This window comes from Anolis sagrei, chromosome 4, assembly GCF_037176765.1.
Source record: "Anolis sagrei isolate rAnoSag1 chromosome 4, rAnoSag1.mat, whole genome shotgun sequence".
Lineage (NCBI taxonomy): Eukaryota > Metazoa > Chordata > Lepidosauria > Squamata > Dactyloidae > Anolis > Anolis sagrei.
This window is the reverse complement of record NC_090024.1, coordinates 101,318,902-101,335,301: the sequence shown is the minus strand read 5'-3', so window position 1 is coordinate 101,335,301 and position 16,400 is coordinate 101,318,902. Positions and strand designations below refer to the sequence as shown.

The following is a 16,400-nucleotide window of genomic DNA, read 5'->3' as shown; positions in this document are numbered from 1 at the left end:
CCTTTACTAGCCTCAAGTTGCTTCTTCTTGGTGTAAGTCTAAATGTGTCTTCAGATCGCGTGTAGAGTCATAGTGACCTATGCATTTCATAGGGTTTTCTTAAGCAAATAATACTCAGAGATGGTTTTGCCCAGTTTCTTCTTCAGAAATATAACTAACATAATATTCATTGGTGCTAACCCTGCTTAGTTTCCATGTTCAGGTGGGATCTGGAATGTTAGGGCATGTAGGCCCTACTGATCTAAAATAGCAGCTCTTCTCAAAGATGTATTTGAACTTTTGTTTTCAGAGATATGTGGTTGTAATTCATAACCACCCTTAAAAGAATCAGTGCCAAGAATGAATATCTTTGAGTCATCTTGGTTGTATCATGAAAAGGAAGGTAAGGGAGAGAAGAGATGAGGGATCTCACAGCAACTTTGAGATGAATTGATTATATTCAAGCATGAGCTTTGGTGGGCTTTGAGTGAGGAATTAGTTGCATCAATTTGTGAAGTATTTTATCCACTACTCATCGCAAATGCAATCCATTTATGTTTCAATCTTGGGTCAGGAAGCCTTGGCAGCAATATCTGTTTGGGCTAATTTGATCTGAGTTTTCAGTATGGCAAGAAAGGGGGAGACAAACATAATGAACAGACAGAAATGAGGATTGCTACTTGGAATATCTAGGCTTTAAGATTAATGAGACAGAATCTGAACTTTCCCATTGTTTGTGTCATTTTGGATCCTAGAAGTGAGCGTTAAAACCTTTTGTATTCTCTCTGTGTGAGTATCTATGTATGTGCACTCAAAATCTTTCTAAGGTCATATGCCAGCGTTGCCTCTGAAATTGCTTTTATATTGCTTTGTCAGCATATTTCATATCAGTGTCTTTCTCTAGACAGCCTCTATTATCTCCTCCAAATGTATTAAGTATGTCGCATTCTCTGTGCTGCAGATGTTCCTTGTTTCTTATCTAAGTACTCTCATTATCAGCAGTTCCCAAGGTTATACACTGGCGATCACTGTTTTGTTTCAGCAAAAGAAGTCCCTTTGACATACAAGCAGTTTTCCTGGCTTCCTTAGAGGTTGCATAGGGTTGAATGTTTGTTTTGCTACTCTCTCTTCATTTCATTTCATGTGTGCTGTAGGATTTGCAAAACCCAGTGGTGCCTTAGGGTCTGGCGAGGCCAGATGGGTAAACTATCAGACTGCCAGGTGGCCTTCAAAATCCAGATGGGTGAAGGCACTTCCCAAGGTATCAAAATTTGGGAGAAACCCTGATTTACAGTCTGAAAATATACCACTGACCATCTGAAAGTCTCAATTTATTAAACCTTATTTGGCATTAAAAATGGAAAGACCAGGTCAATCAGTCAAAACATTTGGTTTGTCTGGAAGTATTTAATTGAACTAAACATTCATGTTAGTTTTCTGCAGTGGTCACCCACTGGGAAGCTGATGTATTTTTGCGTGGTGTGATGGTTTTCACAGTGTCAACCCTTTATCAATTTATCCAGTCAGCTCTTCCTCCTTACTGGAATAACTAAATCCAGACAGTCTCTCAGAATGAGTGGTTGGAAGAAGATCATAGGAAGAGCCCTGATAGACCAAACCATGTAGACCTACACAGTATTTCCTAGCACCTGGCTAGCCTATTCCAGAAGATTTACAAGCCAGATGTAGACAGGAACTTTACCGTTTTAAAAAAAATTCAGCATCTAGTCTTCAGGGGTACACTGCTTCTAGAAATAGAGTTTCTAGCTAATTATCATGACTAATTCTAATATCTAGAGCAGGGGTCCTCAAACTATGGCCTGGGGGCCAAATGTGGCCCTCCAAGGTCATTTACCCGGCCCTCGCTCAGGGTCAAACTAAGTCTGAAAGGACTTGAAAGCACACAACAACAACAACAACAACAACAACAACAATCCTATCTCATCAGTAGACCCATACTTTCCATTGAAATACTAATTTTATATTTGTTGAAATTGTTCTTCATTTTAATTATTGTATTGTTTTTAAGTGCTTTTTGCACTACAGATATGATATGTATAGTGTGCATAGGAATTCTTTCATATATATTTTTCAAATTATAATCTGGCCCTCCAACAGTTTGAGGGTCTGTGACCTGGCCTTCTGTTTGAAAAGTTTGAGGACCCCTGATCTAGAGAAACCTAATGTAATGGTCTGTGTACAAGTGTTTATGCAAGACGAAGCTCAAGTGAATTCTTTTGAGTTTAGCTTTTTGTAAAGTGCTTTCTTCAGTGTGAGTCAGACCTTGCTACTAGATTTATGTAATCACTAGCCATCCCCTGCCACGCATTGTTGTGGCCCACTCTGGTAGTCATGGGGGTTCTGTGTGGGAGGTTTGGGCCAATTCTATCATTGGTGGTGTTCAGAATGCTCTGTGATTGTAGGTGAACTACAAATCCCAGCAACTACAACTCCCAAATGTCAAGATTCTATTTTCCCCAAACTTCACCAGTGTCCACATTTGGGCATATTGAGTATCCGTGTAGAGTTTGGTCCAGATCCATCACTGTTTGAGTCTGCAGTGCTCTCTGGATGTAGGTGAACTACAACTCCAAAACCAAAGGACACTGCCACCAAACCCTTCCAGTATTTTCTGTTGCTCATGGGAGAACTGTGTGCCAAGTTTGTTTCAATTCCATCGTTGGTGGGGTTCAGAATGCTCTTTGATAGTAGGTGAACTACAAATCCCAGCAACTACAACTCCCAAATCATTTTTTGAGTGAAGGACATACATTGGGTTGTTAGGTGTCTTGTGTCCAAATTTGGTGTCAATTCGTCCAGTGGTTTTTGAGTTCTGTCAATCCCACCAACCAACATTACATTTTTATTTATATAGATAAGGTCATGTGCCATTTGTGAAAAGAGTTTTTTAAACAACTCATTATTTTCACCCCCCTTTTAAAAATAGCTATTTATGTACACAGTTATTATTTTAAACCCCTTTCCCCATAACACTTTAGCCTTTTCTTATGTAAAAGGTTCTCATATAACTTTTCCTTGCTGTCTTGGAAGTTGATGCTTGCTGCAACTCTATGCTGACAGATATTGGATTCTTCTTCCTTCTCCCTCTCTCTCTTTTTGGAAGGTCAGGGGCAGCCAAAGGTGAAAGCAGCGGTGTCATTGCAGCAGGATTGCTGCAGCCGTTGTATAGTCATGGCCAAATTAACATTTGCTACTTTCTTCCATTGCATCATGAATTCCACCCACCTCCGTACAGTGACACTTCTCCTGCAGGCAAAACATGGTTATTAGAGTATGTCGCCTTCTTGAGCTCATCTGTGCTCTGTTGATTTATGACCTATTCTTAAATCATTCTTTCATTTAAACAAAGACTGAAAGAACTCTGTTATACAAATGTGCAGCCAGTGTCAGTTTGCCATCCTACTGGTATATCTCTCTCTTTTCTCTCTCTCTGTGCTTTGATGCTGGATCATATTTCTGACAGGCTGCAAAAATCTGTATGGGTAAATTGTTGGTACAATAAACATAGCTTTGTTAGCAAATGTCAAGAGACAATCTTAGGACATGGAGTGGGGGGAAATGCTGTAAATCATTTTCTTAGTAAGAAACTACGGCCCTCAGCACACAGACAAAATACTGTAATTGTCAGGGATGAAAAAAATGCTAATTATTTTTACCAAGTTGAATAGGTGGTTAATGCTTTTGTTTTAAGGAGAATAACTTCTGTATCCAATACCATTGGCAAAGTGTGTCAGAACACACACACGTTTAGTACAGTGAAGGTGTGAAGACACACCTTTGCTCACTGGCTTATGAGGAGGAGGAATAGTAGTTGGTAATACTACCATTATGCCTCTGATTAATAGTTGCCACCCGTATCCGTTCCCTGCTCACCCCACCAGCTCAATAGATATCTTAAGCAATGATTAATTGATTTGCCCCAAAGAAAGGGGAAATTATTGTTTCCGTTTGATGTTTGTTATAACAGGCTGTGCTTTTTATTTAATTTTAGTTTGTTAAGTTATAATTTGTATTTATATGTTAGATTGTATAAATTTTGTTAATATGGATGTATTGTTGTTGTATTCAGGCATTGAATGTTTGCCTTTTATGTTTGGAATCCGCCCCAAGTCCCTTTGGGGAGACAGAGCAGAATATAAATAAAGATGATGATGATGATGATGATTATTATTATTATTATTATTAGTGGGTCCCAACCTGTGGTCTGTGGACCACCAATGGTCCACAAGAACGAAAATATGGTCCACGGCCTCACCATTACTACACCATTGCCTCGAAACCACTGATCTCGCAATATTGCCAAGGCAACAGGGATGCCAGGAGAGGAGAGACTGACTACCCACAAAAGATTACTACTACCACATTAGATTATTAAATATAGTTTTCTGTGGGTGAGCAGATGGCTACTACTGAATGGCATATGTTTTTTTTATCAGAAACCAGAGCTGATTTATTTATTTACAGGTTTTATATTCCGCCCTTCTCACCCCGAAGGGGACTCAGGGCGGATTACAGTGTACACATATATGGCAAAAATTCAATGCCAATTTTTGACATACAAACATATACAGACACACACAGAGGCTGTTTAATTTTTCTGGCCACCAGGGGAGCTGTCGCTTTCATCGTCCATCTGCGACGCTGATGAAGCACTTCCGCATTCCTCTCATGCTTCCCCGCTGGAATGCTTTGCTGGAGTCTTCTTTATGGCCTCATAAATTAGTTAATATAGCCTCCCCACACTTTAAGGTGGTACCTAATTTTCCTACTTGACAGATGCAACTGTCTTTCGGGTTGCAAAGGTCGACAATAGGCTACACAATTGGTTGGAAACCCACTCCAACCTGAGCTGGCTTTGAACTCATGACCTTTTGGTCAGAGTGATCTTGATGCAGCTGACACTCAGCCAGCTGCGCCACAATCCCAGTGCTGTGGTCTATCCAATGCAATTTTCTGAATCAGCACCCCAAATAACCAAACCCAATCTAAAGTTGATCAAAAACCGATTCGTAACCCTTTTGGTACTAATGTTGGAGAGTAGTCCCTGGTCAAAGTGGTCCCTGTTCAAGTGGTCTCTGGTCAAGTGATCCCTGGTCAAGTGGTCACTGTTCAAGTGGTCCTTGTTCAAAGTAGTTCTTGGTCAAATGGTCCCTGGTCAAAAAAAGGTTGGGAACCACTGATTTCATAAATAAAGAAACCCACCTAATAAGTGAACAGATTATAGCTTTGCTGATTCTAAAGTTTAAAGGGATTAAGTGACTCTACTTTGTATTCTGACTTTAAAGCCCACAATACACTTCACAAAGGAGATTATGACAGATTTTGCACACTTCAGCAATTAAAACAGATAAAACAGGAGGGAAATCGCTCTAGAAAGGTGGACAGATGGTGCCTATTAGTCCATGTGAATTTTATACCAAAGAAGACTTTGAATATGTATTTGAAGGGAAGAAAAAAGACGTTCTAATTGTTTTTTACCTCAAAAAGCCGTGGTATGACAGCATGATTCTGAATGTCTGTTCATAATATAGACATTGTGGTTCATTTTGGGGTGAATGAATGCATTTTACATTCCAAATATTTGGGATGTAACTCAGTAAGACTATGGAAAGGACGGAGTTTGCTAGCCTTGGGAGTCCAAGACGGACCTGCGCTGTCCAGTTAGAATCCAACTTAGAATTGCAAGGTTTCCTTTCTTGAATAGATGTTACACACTTCTTCTAGTGTATCTGTTAGTTTCTTCAGTGTTAACCCCATCAGCTCCTGGCAAATACCTCTCATCTAGCCCTAGCTGTGTGCAGCTTTTAATAATGTTGTAAGGAGAATATAAGTTGCTGCCACAAGCATAGTATTCAAGATGGTATGGATAAGCAAGATAAGGGATGCCTGTCCAGATAATAATCTGCATCTATATTCTATATCCACAGGACCTGCTTCTATGAGGGAGGTTCTACATTTGTGTGTTGGAATTTTTAACGTTTTTAAAAGAACAAGTAAGAAACAATTTATGCGTTAGGCGAACGAATATGTGTTCATAAGGATAGCTGCAAAGTAGGAATTTACCTCAAGCTACATATTCAATTTCTTGGAAGAAAGTTATAATGTCATGCAAACTCAAATCTAGTAGCAATGATATCATATAGGTTGTGCAGTCTCCAGAGCACAACTCTAGGTGTTGTTATACACATTTCTAATGATACTTTGACGGACAGCTAAGTGCTGCCAGCAAATACATGTTGCAGCTATTCTGACATTTCTTTCTTAGTGGATTTTCCATCATAACAACATTCCCAAGACCAGGACCCCAATGACATACTCTGGATGAATCTCGCTGTTTTCTATTTGAATCAAGAATCCTCTGCATTCGTAACATAACAATATGCTGTGAAAGGCAGCAGCAGACTTGGGAAGGAAGGAATACCTGAAGTTTGTTGAAACTGTGGTATTTTGGAAAGTTGAAGCACTGGGAAAATATGGTAAATTATAAATGGATATTGAGAGATATTGACAAGCTGGAATGTGTCCAGAGGAAGGCGACTAAAATGATTAAGGATCTGGAGAACAAGCCTTATGAGGAGTGGCTCAAAGAGCTGGGCATGTTTAGCCTGCAGAAGAGAAGACTGAGAGGTGACATGATAGCCATGTATAAATATGTAAGGGGAAATCATAGGGAGGAGGGAGCAAGATTGTTGACCACCCTATACTTTTTTCAGTTTCCAACTACAGTTTGTTTACACGATGCACTTTCCCCCACCCCAAATGAAGCCTAAACCCCATTGCTCCCCCGTCTTGGGCTCCTCTTTTACAAATACACCTCCTTTACTTCCTATTTCACCCAGGGTCAGGCCCGTAGCCAGGATTTTGATTCGGGGGGGGGGGGGGTGAGTCTGAGTGAAAGAGGGTCTACCCTAGCAAACCTTTTGTATCGTTACCCCAATACCCCCATGCAAATGGGATATATTGAGCATGGTGATCAGATCATGATAATAATAAACATAACAGTTTAAATAATGCACCAGTAAGGCCTTTTCGCGAACCACCATGAGAATTTGGGAGGGGGGGGGGGGGCTTGAGGGGCTTCAGCCCCCCCCCCCCCCAATTCTCATGGCTACATGCCTGCCCAGGGTTTTAACGTTTTAAAATTTTATCTTTCACATTTGGCCCACCCTCTGTGGTTGATTTTATTATGTTATCTTGCATTGTCTATTTTATTTTGTTGCATTTTATATTTTGTTGTGTTTAATTTTTATTGTTTTGGGTTGTATTTTGCTGTGTTATTCCTGGGCTTGGCCTCATGTTAGCCACCCTGAGTCCCCATTGGGGAGATGGTGGCAGAGTATAAATAAAGTTTATATTATTAATAATAATAATAATAATAATTTTCTGCTGCCCTGGAGACTAGGACACGGAACAATGGCTTCAAACTATAGGACAGGAGATTCCACCTGAACTTTAGGAAGAACTTTCTGACTGTGAGAGCTGTTCAGCAGTGGAACTCTGTGCCCCGAAGTGTGGTGGAGACTCCTTCTATGGAGGCTTTTAAACAGAGGCTGGATGGCCATCTGTTGGGGGTGCTTTGAACAAGATTGTCCTGCTTCTTGGCAGGGGGTTGGACTGGATGGACCACGAGGTCTCTTCTAACTCTATAATTCTATGATTCTAGGATAAAAAAACAAGAAGATGAACAACTGAATTGTGATAACAGAGCCTTGTGCTACCTCTGTTAACATTCAGCTAAGTATGCTCACATTAAATTAGGAAAAAGTGTGGCAAGTGTAACAAATTTCATGTATAAACATATCATTTGATAGCTTGGTGTTATCTGGTTTGTTTAAATATTGGTATATATTAATGTCTATTCTTTTCTTTCTTTTTCTTTCTCCTTAGGCCTTGAATAGAGGTATCGCAGCTGTTAAGGAAGATGCTGTGGAAATGCTAGCCAGCTATGGGTTGGCCTATTCCCTCATGAAGTTTTTCACAGGTCCAATGAGCGACTTCAAAAATGTGGGACTGGTGTTTGTCAACAGTAAGAGAGATAGGACCAAAGCGGTTTTGTGTATGGTTGTGGCTGGTGCTATAGCTGCCATATTTCACACGTTGATAGGTAAGACTTCTTTTCCAGTTTTGACTGAAATTTTACTTCTTCTTCTCAATGTTGTGTATATTTTCCAAGTAAGGAACTAAGGAAGACCTTACAGTTAGATTCTTTAATTAGGTTTCTACATATTGATTGAAAATATTGTCAGTTGACTGATGGTACTTGCAGATCTTCATCAGGTGTACAACAGCAGTGGCTTCAAGGACTTCTTCTTGACTGTGTCTCACTATCCAAATCATATATAAACAAGATTGCAGGATTATCAAAGTGACAGGTTGACAGTTGTAAAGGGTAAGCAGATGGTCACCCAAAAGAGTGAGAAGTTATCAGACCAAAATTATTCAGTACTACTCCTTCTTCATCATCTACACGAAATGATGGACATTTTACGAGAAGTGGGAAAATGGAAAGTGACAACTGAAGGTGGTTAGAAAGAACTCAGCTGTTGAGAACAAAACATGAGATTGAAATTGTACTGAGCCCAGCTCAGCCTGTATGTAGAAGCCAGCTATCCAGAACGTTATCCTTTTATCTGGTTTGTAGGAGGTAAAAGACACATCTCACTTTTCCCACTGGGAAAATATGGGAAATTTATATTTGCCCAAGACCTTTGGAAGGTCTCAAGTTAGAGAGTGCCTATGCAATCATGCTTGACATAGCCCTCAGCTTCGCTGTAGTAGTGCTTCTTCATGTCAGAATCCCAATCCATAGCAAGGTAGGGTTGGGAATTAAAGACTGATGCCCTCATCCTGGCTAGCCATTCGATCATTGGTACCGTTCGAATTGATGTGATGGAGGGTGAAAAGCAACTTTTGTTGCTTTTGCAGCAACCAACATTTGCGTTTAACTTTTAGTGCTGATTAGTTTCTTGTATTTTATGAGATGTGTAAGAATTTTTTGACTTCTCAGATGCACCCTAAACATAAACTGATTTTGTGTAAAATTTCTTCTACTTGGGAAAAGGTGTGCTTTACACATACTCAGAGGCAGTTTCAGAAAAACTGAAGGACAGATTATCCATGGAAATTATTGACATTTATATCAATATAATTATTGAAATTATATTGGGGAATTTAAACTCTGTGAGTCTGCTTATAAGCATTGGGATGAGCATGGTTATAAGCATGGTTGAGATGGGGGTAGGACCGAGAGCAGGGCCTCCTCCGCTAACTGCAGTGCACAGGATGGACTATATAAGGAATGCAATTGGAAAAATAGCATTTTTGTCTGCAATTACTCTCATTTACAGTGGAAATAAACAAATTGGGAAGCTTCATTTTGTGACTGGCTTATTGTGTTGTCTGCTGTCGGCTGTCTCCATTCCTTGGTTTATTTCCCTCCAGGTGGGCTATGTTCTCTGCTTGTTGTGGGGGCAGAGGAACAAGCCAGAGAAGGAAGATGTCTTCTGTAGAATGAGACAGTAAATCAGTTGTGGGGTGAAGCTCTATGGTTTGTTTAACTACACCCACTGCAAGTGGGAGCAACTTAGCAGCTTACACCAACACGCTGCACGACAAGTCAGCACTGTTGTCATGAAGTCCAGGCTTGTAGTGTCAGGGAATGTTGGGTGGGAGTGTCAAGTGGGTGTATAATAATATTTTTCCAAATAAAAATGAGAAAAATAGACTATACTGGCAGAGGATATATGTGTATGATATTATATGTACCCAAAAATATTATTTTAACAGTATTTTTTCAAGTATGGTAAATATATAAGATCAAGCTTCACTACGTCACAGCATTTCTAGGCTACTTGATAAATCACATTAGGAGTTTCTATTATCAGGACCATGGAACTAAGAGAAAGTCAGCTCTCAGATTTAGTGGATAACTCCATTCTGTACCAAGATGCCTTATAATACAGTCCTTGCTGGAGTGTTGTTTGTTTTCCAGGATGTATTCTTGTGTTCTAACAGCTTTTTCTCCTGATGTTTCACCTGCAGTTGTGGCTGGCATCTTCATAGGATCCTCTGAAGATGCCAGCTACAGATGCAGGCGAAATGTCAGGAGAAAATGCTGCTAGAACAAAGCCATACAGCCCAGAAACCACACAACACCCCAGTGATTCTAGGCATGAAAGCCTTTGACTTTACAATACAGTTACTTGGTTCACTTAGCAATATATGCTATACAGTTAATTATGGTTTTTTCCAGGTAGGTGAGCCTAGAAGTACATTTAAGCTACACTGTGAGTTTAACAATGTGTTGACATGCCTGGGAACACTATATATATTTCCTCAAATTAGATTAGTTCAAGAAGATTAGCTGATGGCAGTCTTGAGGCTGTGTGACATTTCTGACATGCCAGCTTTTCCTTATGTAAGTACGTAGTCATTGATTTTCAGAATTGCCACCAGGGTTGCCGACACTTGGCTAGAAAATACAACCTTTATCCAGAGTCAGCTGCGGAGATTAGGCAGTAGCAGTCTATACTTAGTTGTTTGATAAGACCTTTAGAACCAAAATAGAACCGTGCTCAAGGAAGATTTCCTTCTCATAGTGAAAGTCACATGGATCGAATGTAGATTTACTAGGAGCTCATGGTTTTAGAAGATAATGGCACAATTTTGGGTGGCTGTGTTTGTGAGCAGTATTGCTAGTTTCCCCCTCTCCAAAACCGGCTGTGATCTGAAGAAGAATGAGGCATTTTAGCCTCTTTGAGTAAGGATATGAAGAGAAGGAAAGTCCCAAATATCAAAATTAATCCCCCCACCCCACTAGTATTAAAATTTGGGCACTGTATCGGATATTTGTGCCAAGTTTGGTTCAGATCCATTGTCATTTGGGTTCACAGTACTCTCTGAATATAGGTGAGCTACATCTCCCCTAAATTGCTGTCAATTCCTACCAAACCCCTCTAGTATTTTCTGTTTATAATGGGGTATTCTGTGTGCCAAGTTTGGTCCAGGTCTGTCATTTGTGGGGGTCTCAGTGGTCTGTGGAAGTCAGAGCTGAATCGGTTAAAGGTACTGCAAATCTCATCATCAGTTGTCCATGCTCCCTCAAACATGTTTTAATTATGTCCAATTTGTAACAAAGAAAATCCATTCTGCATATCAGATATTTCCATTATGATTCATAACAGTAGTAACATTATAATTCTGAAGTAGCAACAAAAATAATTTTATCGTTGGGTGTCACCACAACATGAGGTAGTTTATTAAGGGGTCACAGCATTATAAAGATTGACAACCAGTGTTTTAGAGCTTCAAAACATGATTTTGGAATACATTGAACCCTCCACATATGCTGGAGTTAAGGGCACAGGACCCCACAAAAGTGGAAAATCTTCAAATAACACCCCCCCCCCCTATTATTTGCCCCAGAGAACGCTAGGATTTATAGAGGGAACGTACGAGGGTTGACTGAAAAGTAATGCCTCCACCTTCGTAACTCCTCAGCAGATGGCAGTACTGGTATGCGGCAGGTACTGGCTTGTTCAGTAGACTCTCCTCTACAATTCCATTTTGGGTTGGGTTCACTGGTTTGCTGTGCGGGAAGACTTAGCATTAAACGGTTGTGTTGTTAAAGTGCAAAGTATGGAACCCTGCGCGGACAGTCGGTCAATGCGACTTAAGCAACGTGTAGTCATTGAATTTTTGACAGCAGAAGGTGTCACCCCAAAGGAAATTCATCAGAGAATGCAAGCTGTTTATGGTGATTGTGTTGATGTGAGTACTGTGCATCGTTGGGTGAGAAAGTTTAAAGATGTTGAGGTGGGAACATCTGACTTGCATGACAAACAAAGAGTTGGACATCCTGTGACAGCAACCACTGAGTTTCACGAGCCAAAGGTTGACAGATTGATTCAGGGCGATCATCCTCCATACAGTCCAGATTTAGCACCGTCTGACTTCCATCTGTTCCCAATAATGAAAGAAAATCTGCGGGGACATCATTATGCTTCTGATGAAGACGTTGAGACTGTGAGATGCTGGTTGTGGAAACAGAGTGTTGACTTCTTCCGTGATGGCTTCAGAAAACTTGTTCATCATTGGCAGAAATGTATCCAATTGTCTGGTGATTATGTAGAAAAGTGAATAGTCGTAGTTAAAGAGCACATTCTAAGAATTATTTGATTTATTAAAATATTCCCATCCAAACCCAAGTAACGAAGGTGGAGGCAGTACTTTTCATTCAACCCTTGTATAGTGATAATATCTGTAAATAATTAAATCAACAAAAGTCAAACCCACAAATATAGCAGGCCAATTGGAACTAAATCCTTGTCTGTCCCTGCTACTCAATGAGCTCAAGAGGACATACAGAAAGAATGAGCTATTTAAATTTGTTTTTGAGCATTGCAGGCACCTAGAAGCAGAGGAAGAAAAATCTCTCTTGCTGCTTTTGAGTGCCCTCCCAGCATGGCACGGAATGAGTAATTCATGCAGCTTGTGCTGTATTTTGATGGCATGTGGAAACTTCAAAAAAAGGCTTCTTGCTGCTGAAAGTGCCAACATATTCTGGCAAAAAAGCAAACGGCCTTCCTAGTTCCTACTTCTATTAAGTCCCGTACGTATATCAGAGTCTTTGGGTTGGATGAGGCTGCACTTCTTCCTGCGACACAAAGCCAATGCCCTCTCGTGCCAACCATATCTGTGACTTTTAGCATTATATTTTGTCTTTGCATGTTGCATTGCATCATATGATCTGTGTATTCATGAGCTTGGAGAGCAGCGTTTCATTTGTGAAATTTTCTAATCGTACTTAACAGACTGTCTGATTCAGTCTTTATTAGATCTCATATTGGTTGTCAAAACTAGCCAATATTTCATAGGAAAAGGAAATTGCATTTTTTGTGCTTCTTATGGGAATTTGCCACAGTATCATTTTGGGCTCTGTTATAAATAGGATTGCTATAGTACTTTCTTAGCTCCTGAAATATGCTGGTGTTATGATAAAGAATGTGAGAAATAGCATCGTTTAGAAAAATGTGTTTAGCCACAATGGCAACATTACAGTTCAGATTCAGTGATTTTCATATTAGAAGCAGAACCTTGGCTCCAGCCAGCTTGAGAGCTACACAGATGTGAGAAAGGGGTTTGGAAGATTTTGGGGGGAAATGAATGGGGAACGGTGTGTTGTTGAAGGCTTTCATGACTGGGTTCACGGTGTTGCTGTGTTTTCCGGGCTGTATGGCCATGTTCCAGAAGCATACTCTCCTGACATTTCACCCACATCTTCACAGGTTGTGAGATCTGTTGGAAACTTGGCAAGTGCGGTTTATATATCTGTGGAATGTCTGTGGAATTGACCAGCTAATAAGGCTGACCAATTGCAACATTCACACTTGCTTCCAACAGACAAGAGTTTTTCCTCCCACCCTAGACATTCCACAGATATATTTTATTTATTTATTTACTGTATTTGTATACCACCCTTCTCAGCCCTCACTAGCCTAATTTCCAATAGACCTCACAACCTCTGAGGATACCTGTCAAAGATGTGGGCAAAACCTCAGGAGAGAATGCTTCTGGAATATGGCCACACAGCCACAGCAACTCACTGAATGGGAAAGTCACTGTGGAGAGGGAAAAAAATGAGCACATCAACAAACCAGAGCTTGGAAGTAATTCAGTGAAAAGTAATTGCTTTCCCCCCACCCTTGTTACATTTTAAACAACATTTTAAAAGCTGTGAATTAAAGTGTTAAATGCAACCATTAATGTTTCACATTATTTTAATTTGCCAGTTTAGGAAATAAATACCGTTTTTCTTTTTTTCAACATTTTAGGTAATTTTAATAGTTTGAAAAATAAAATGTGTTTGTAATGCACCATGAAGAGTTAGCATGACAAATTACTGTTATAATTCTAACTAAAAAGACAAACATGAAATGAGTAATTTCCATATTCTCAGTAACATTAATTAATTAGCATAAATGCTACAATTTTTCAGCTTCCCACTTACTAGTATCCTACTAGCAGGGCCATCGCCAGAAAAAAAATAATCCATGTGTGTATGTGTAATTTTTTTAAAGCGAATCATGAAGCATACTTCCATAACACAAAATAATTTAAACAGTATGGTTCATTCTACATTTTATATAGACTTAATTAAATCAATTTTTGGTCTCCTTCATGGGGGGCTTCAAATTCCTCCCATGCCTTAGGCCAGTGGTTCTCAACCTGGGGTCCCCAGATGTTTTTGCCCTACAACCCAGAAATCCCAGCCAGTTTACCAGCTGTTAGGATTTCTGGGAGTTGAAGGCCAAAAACATCTGGGGACCCCAGGCTGAGAACCACTGCCTTAGGCTTTGCCTGCCAGTTATGGGTGGGTCAACGTGGTTGCTTCCATTATATCAGCTAATGCTGCAAGTAATGACTGTGAATAAATTGTCAAAATTTGCTATTGATCGTGCTTGCAGTTCTGGGGACTTGTTTAATTTGTGCTTCTCATAGACATAGCAGGGGGATTTGGTTAACTAGCTAAAATTCATGAGTAAACCAGGTTTTTTTTAACCTAAAAATTTCGGGGAGTGGGTTGAGCCCTAAACCTTCCCCCCACCCACCCTTGGCTACAGCCCTGCCTACTTGGCAGCCTTTTTGTAAGGAGGAAAGGACAAAAACAAGCTAAAATACTGTAGTGGAAAAGATATGGAGCCCCTTCCAGCCTGTGACATTCCACAGATATATATACTTGGAATGGGCTGTGCGATTATGGCCAAGAATTCCAAGACATTGCCTTGGTCAATTCATTTCACATCTGTCAACATTTCACAGATGAAAACTGGGACATGTATGGCCAAGCAACATCAGAGTGTGGTCAAAATGGCAAAAGTAATGAATGGGAATGAACAGACCATAGCAAAGGCCATAGAAGTTTGCTTCTCGAGAGAAGCATAGGATTCCCTCCTTCCTCTTCTGCATGCTCAGTGGAGTGCAGTTTACTTTTGCACTTTAAACCCAGCTATAAATTGGGATAGCAGATTAATTGTGACAACCCTATGTCAGGAAAGGTGAACACAATGTGATTTTGCTAGGAAATGATATTGGGGTGGGGGGCAGAGAGGATGAAGCTCATTTTTGTGTGTGCCACCAGGATCCAAAATGGCCACAATGCTCCCATAATACTATACACTTTCATTTATATTCCACTTTTCTCCCCAGGGGACTCAGAGTGTATTATAGCATTTACATACATAGGTGAACATTCAATTCCTATACAAAGGGATTGTAACATACACAAACAAAGGCAGAGGCTTCTCCTTTCATTTCCGACTTCTGGAGGCAGTGCTCATATCTGGCTTTGGGGAGGTGCTTTTTCTCTCTGCTTTTCAAGCAGAGGAGCCTGCGTTGTCACCTCCTGGTCATGTCGGCGGCAATATTGCTTGGAGCATCTGTTTGGCTTTTCCCACCAAAGTGGTACCTACTCACATTTGCATGTTTTCAAACTGCTACATTGACAGGAGCTAGGGCTGACAGATGGGAGCTCACCCTGTCTCAGCTCAGCAGTTCAACAGCACAAGGGTTTAACCCATTGTTCCACTGCGGCCCCGGTGTAGGAGCATGGGAGAATCTCTCTGGTCTATTTTCAAGAGGCTTTTTGAGGACATTTTGTAGTCAATCAATCAATCATTCCAAAGATTATGGCCATAGGCTTTGTCTTTGCAGTGTCCCATAGGGAGCTGTTGTGCTCCTGATACTTGTCCTCCATATGATACAGATTCCTTGTATTAGTTTGGCAGCAGTTGATGTAATTTAAAACAAGTTACTGTGTGGATAGATCTATATGTATTATTCCTGAGTTGATTACTTCTAAATAATTTCATCACCAGTGTCATCCATCAGGGCAATGATATTGATGACAACGGTGCCTCTTTTGATCATAAGGGACCAAACGCATTCAATGATATTATTTTGTTATTGCATTCTACAGCATACAGTGATCTGGGGTACTACATTATTAACAAGCTGCATCATGTGGACGACTCGGTGGGAAGTAAAACACGCAAGGCCTTCCTTTATCTTGCAGCCTTCCCATTTATGGATGCCATGGTGAGTCCGCAACTTGGATTATGCTAGTTGGTTTTGGAGAATTTTGGGAAAGAAATTAATTTCATTTCAAAGAAACGAAAAACACATTAACATTTGAAGTATCCCTATTGAAATGACTAATCAGATCTGAGCTTCATGTACTCTGTAATTAAAGCAGCAAATTATTATTATTATTGTTGTTGTTGTTGTTGTTGTTATTATTATTATTATTATTATTATTATTATTATATACATTTCTATCCTGCCCTTCTCCCCACAAGGGGACTGAGTTAAACAGGAGTATTTCTCAGTCTCAAAACCTCCTA

The 16,400-nt window shown here is 40.1% G+C and overlaps 1 protein-coding gene across 1 annotated transcript in view; it reads left to right on the top strand.

Moving 5' to 3' along the window:
* Positions 1 to 16,400, top strand: part of ANKH (ANKH inorganic pyrophosphate transport regulator) — a 177,439-nt gene that overhangs the window by 111,761 nt on the left and 49,278 nt on the right. The window contains exons 2-3 of the mRNA XM_060774668.2: positions 7,888 to 8,104; positions 15,977 to 16,095. Coding sequence (XP_060630651.1) covers positions 7,888 to 8,104; positions 15,977 to 16,095 — 336 coding nt within the window. The remainder of the gene's footprint in view (positions 1 to 7,887; positions 8,105 to 15,976; positions 16,096 to 16,400) is intronic.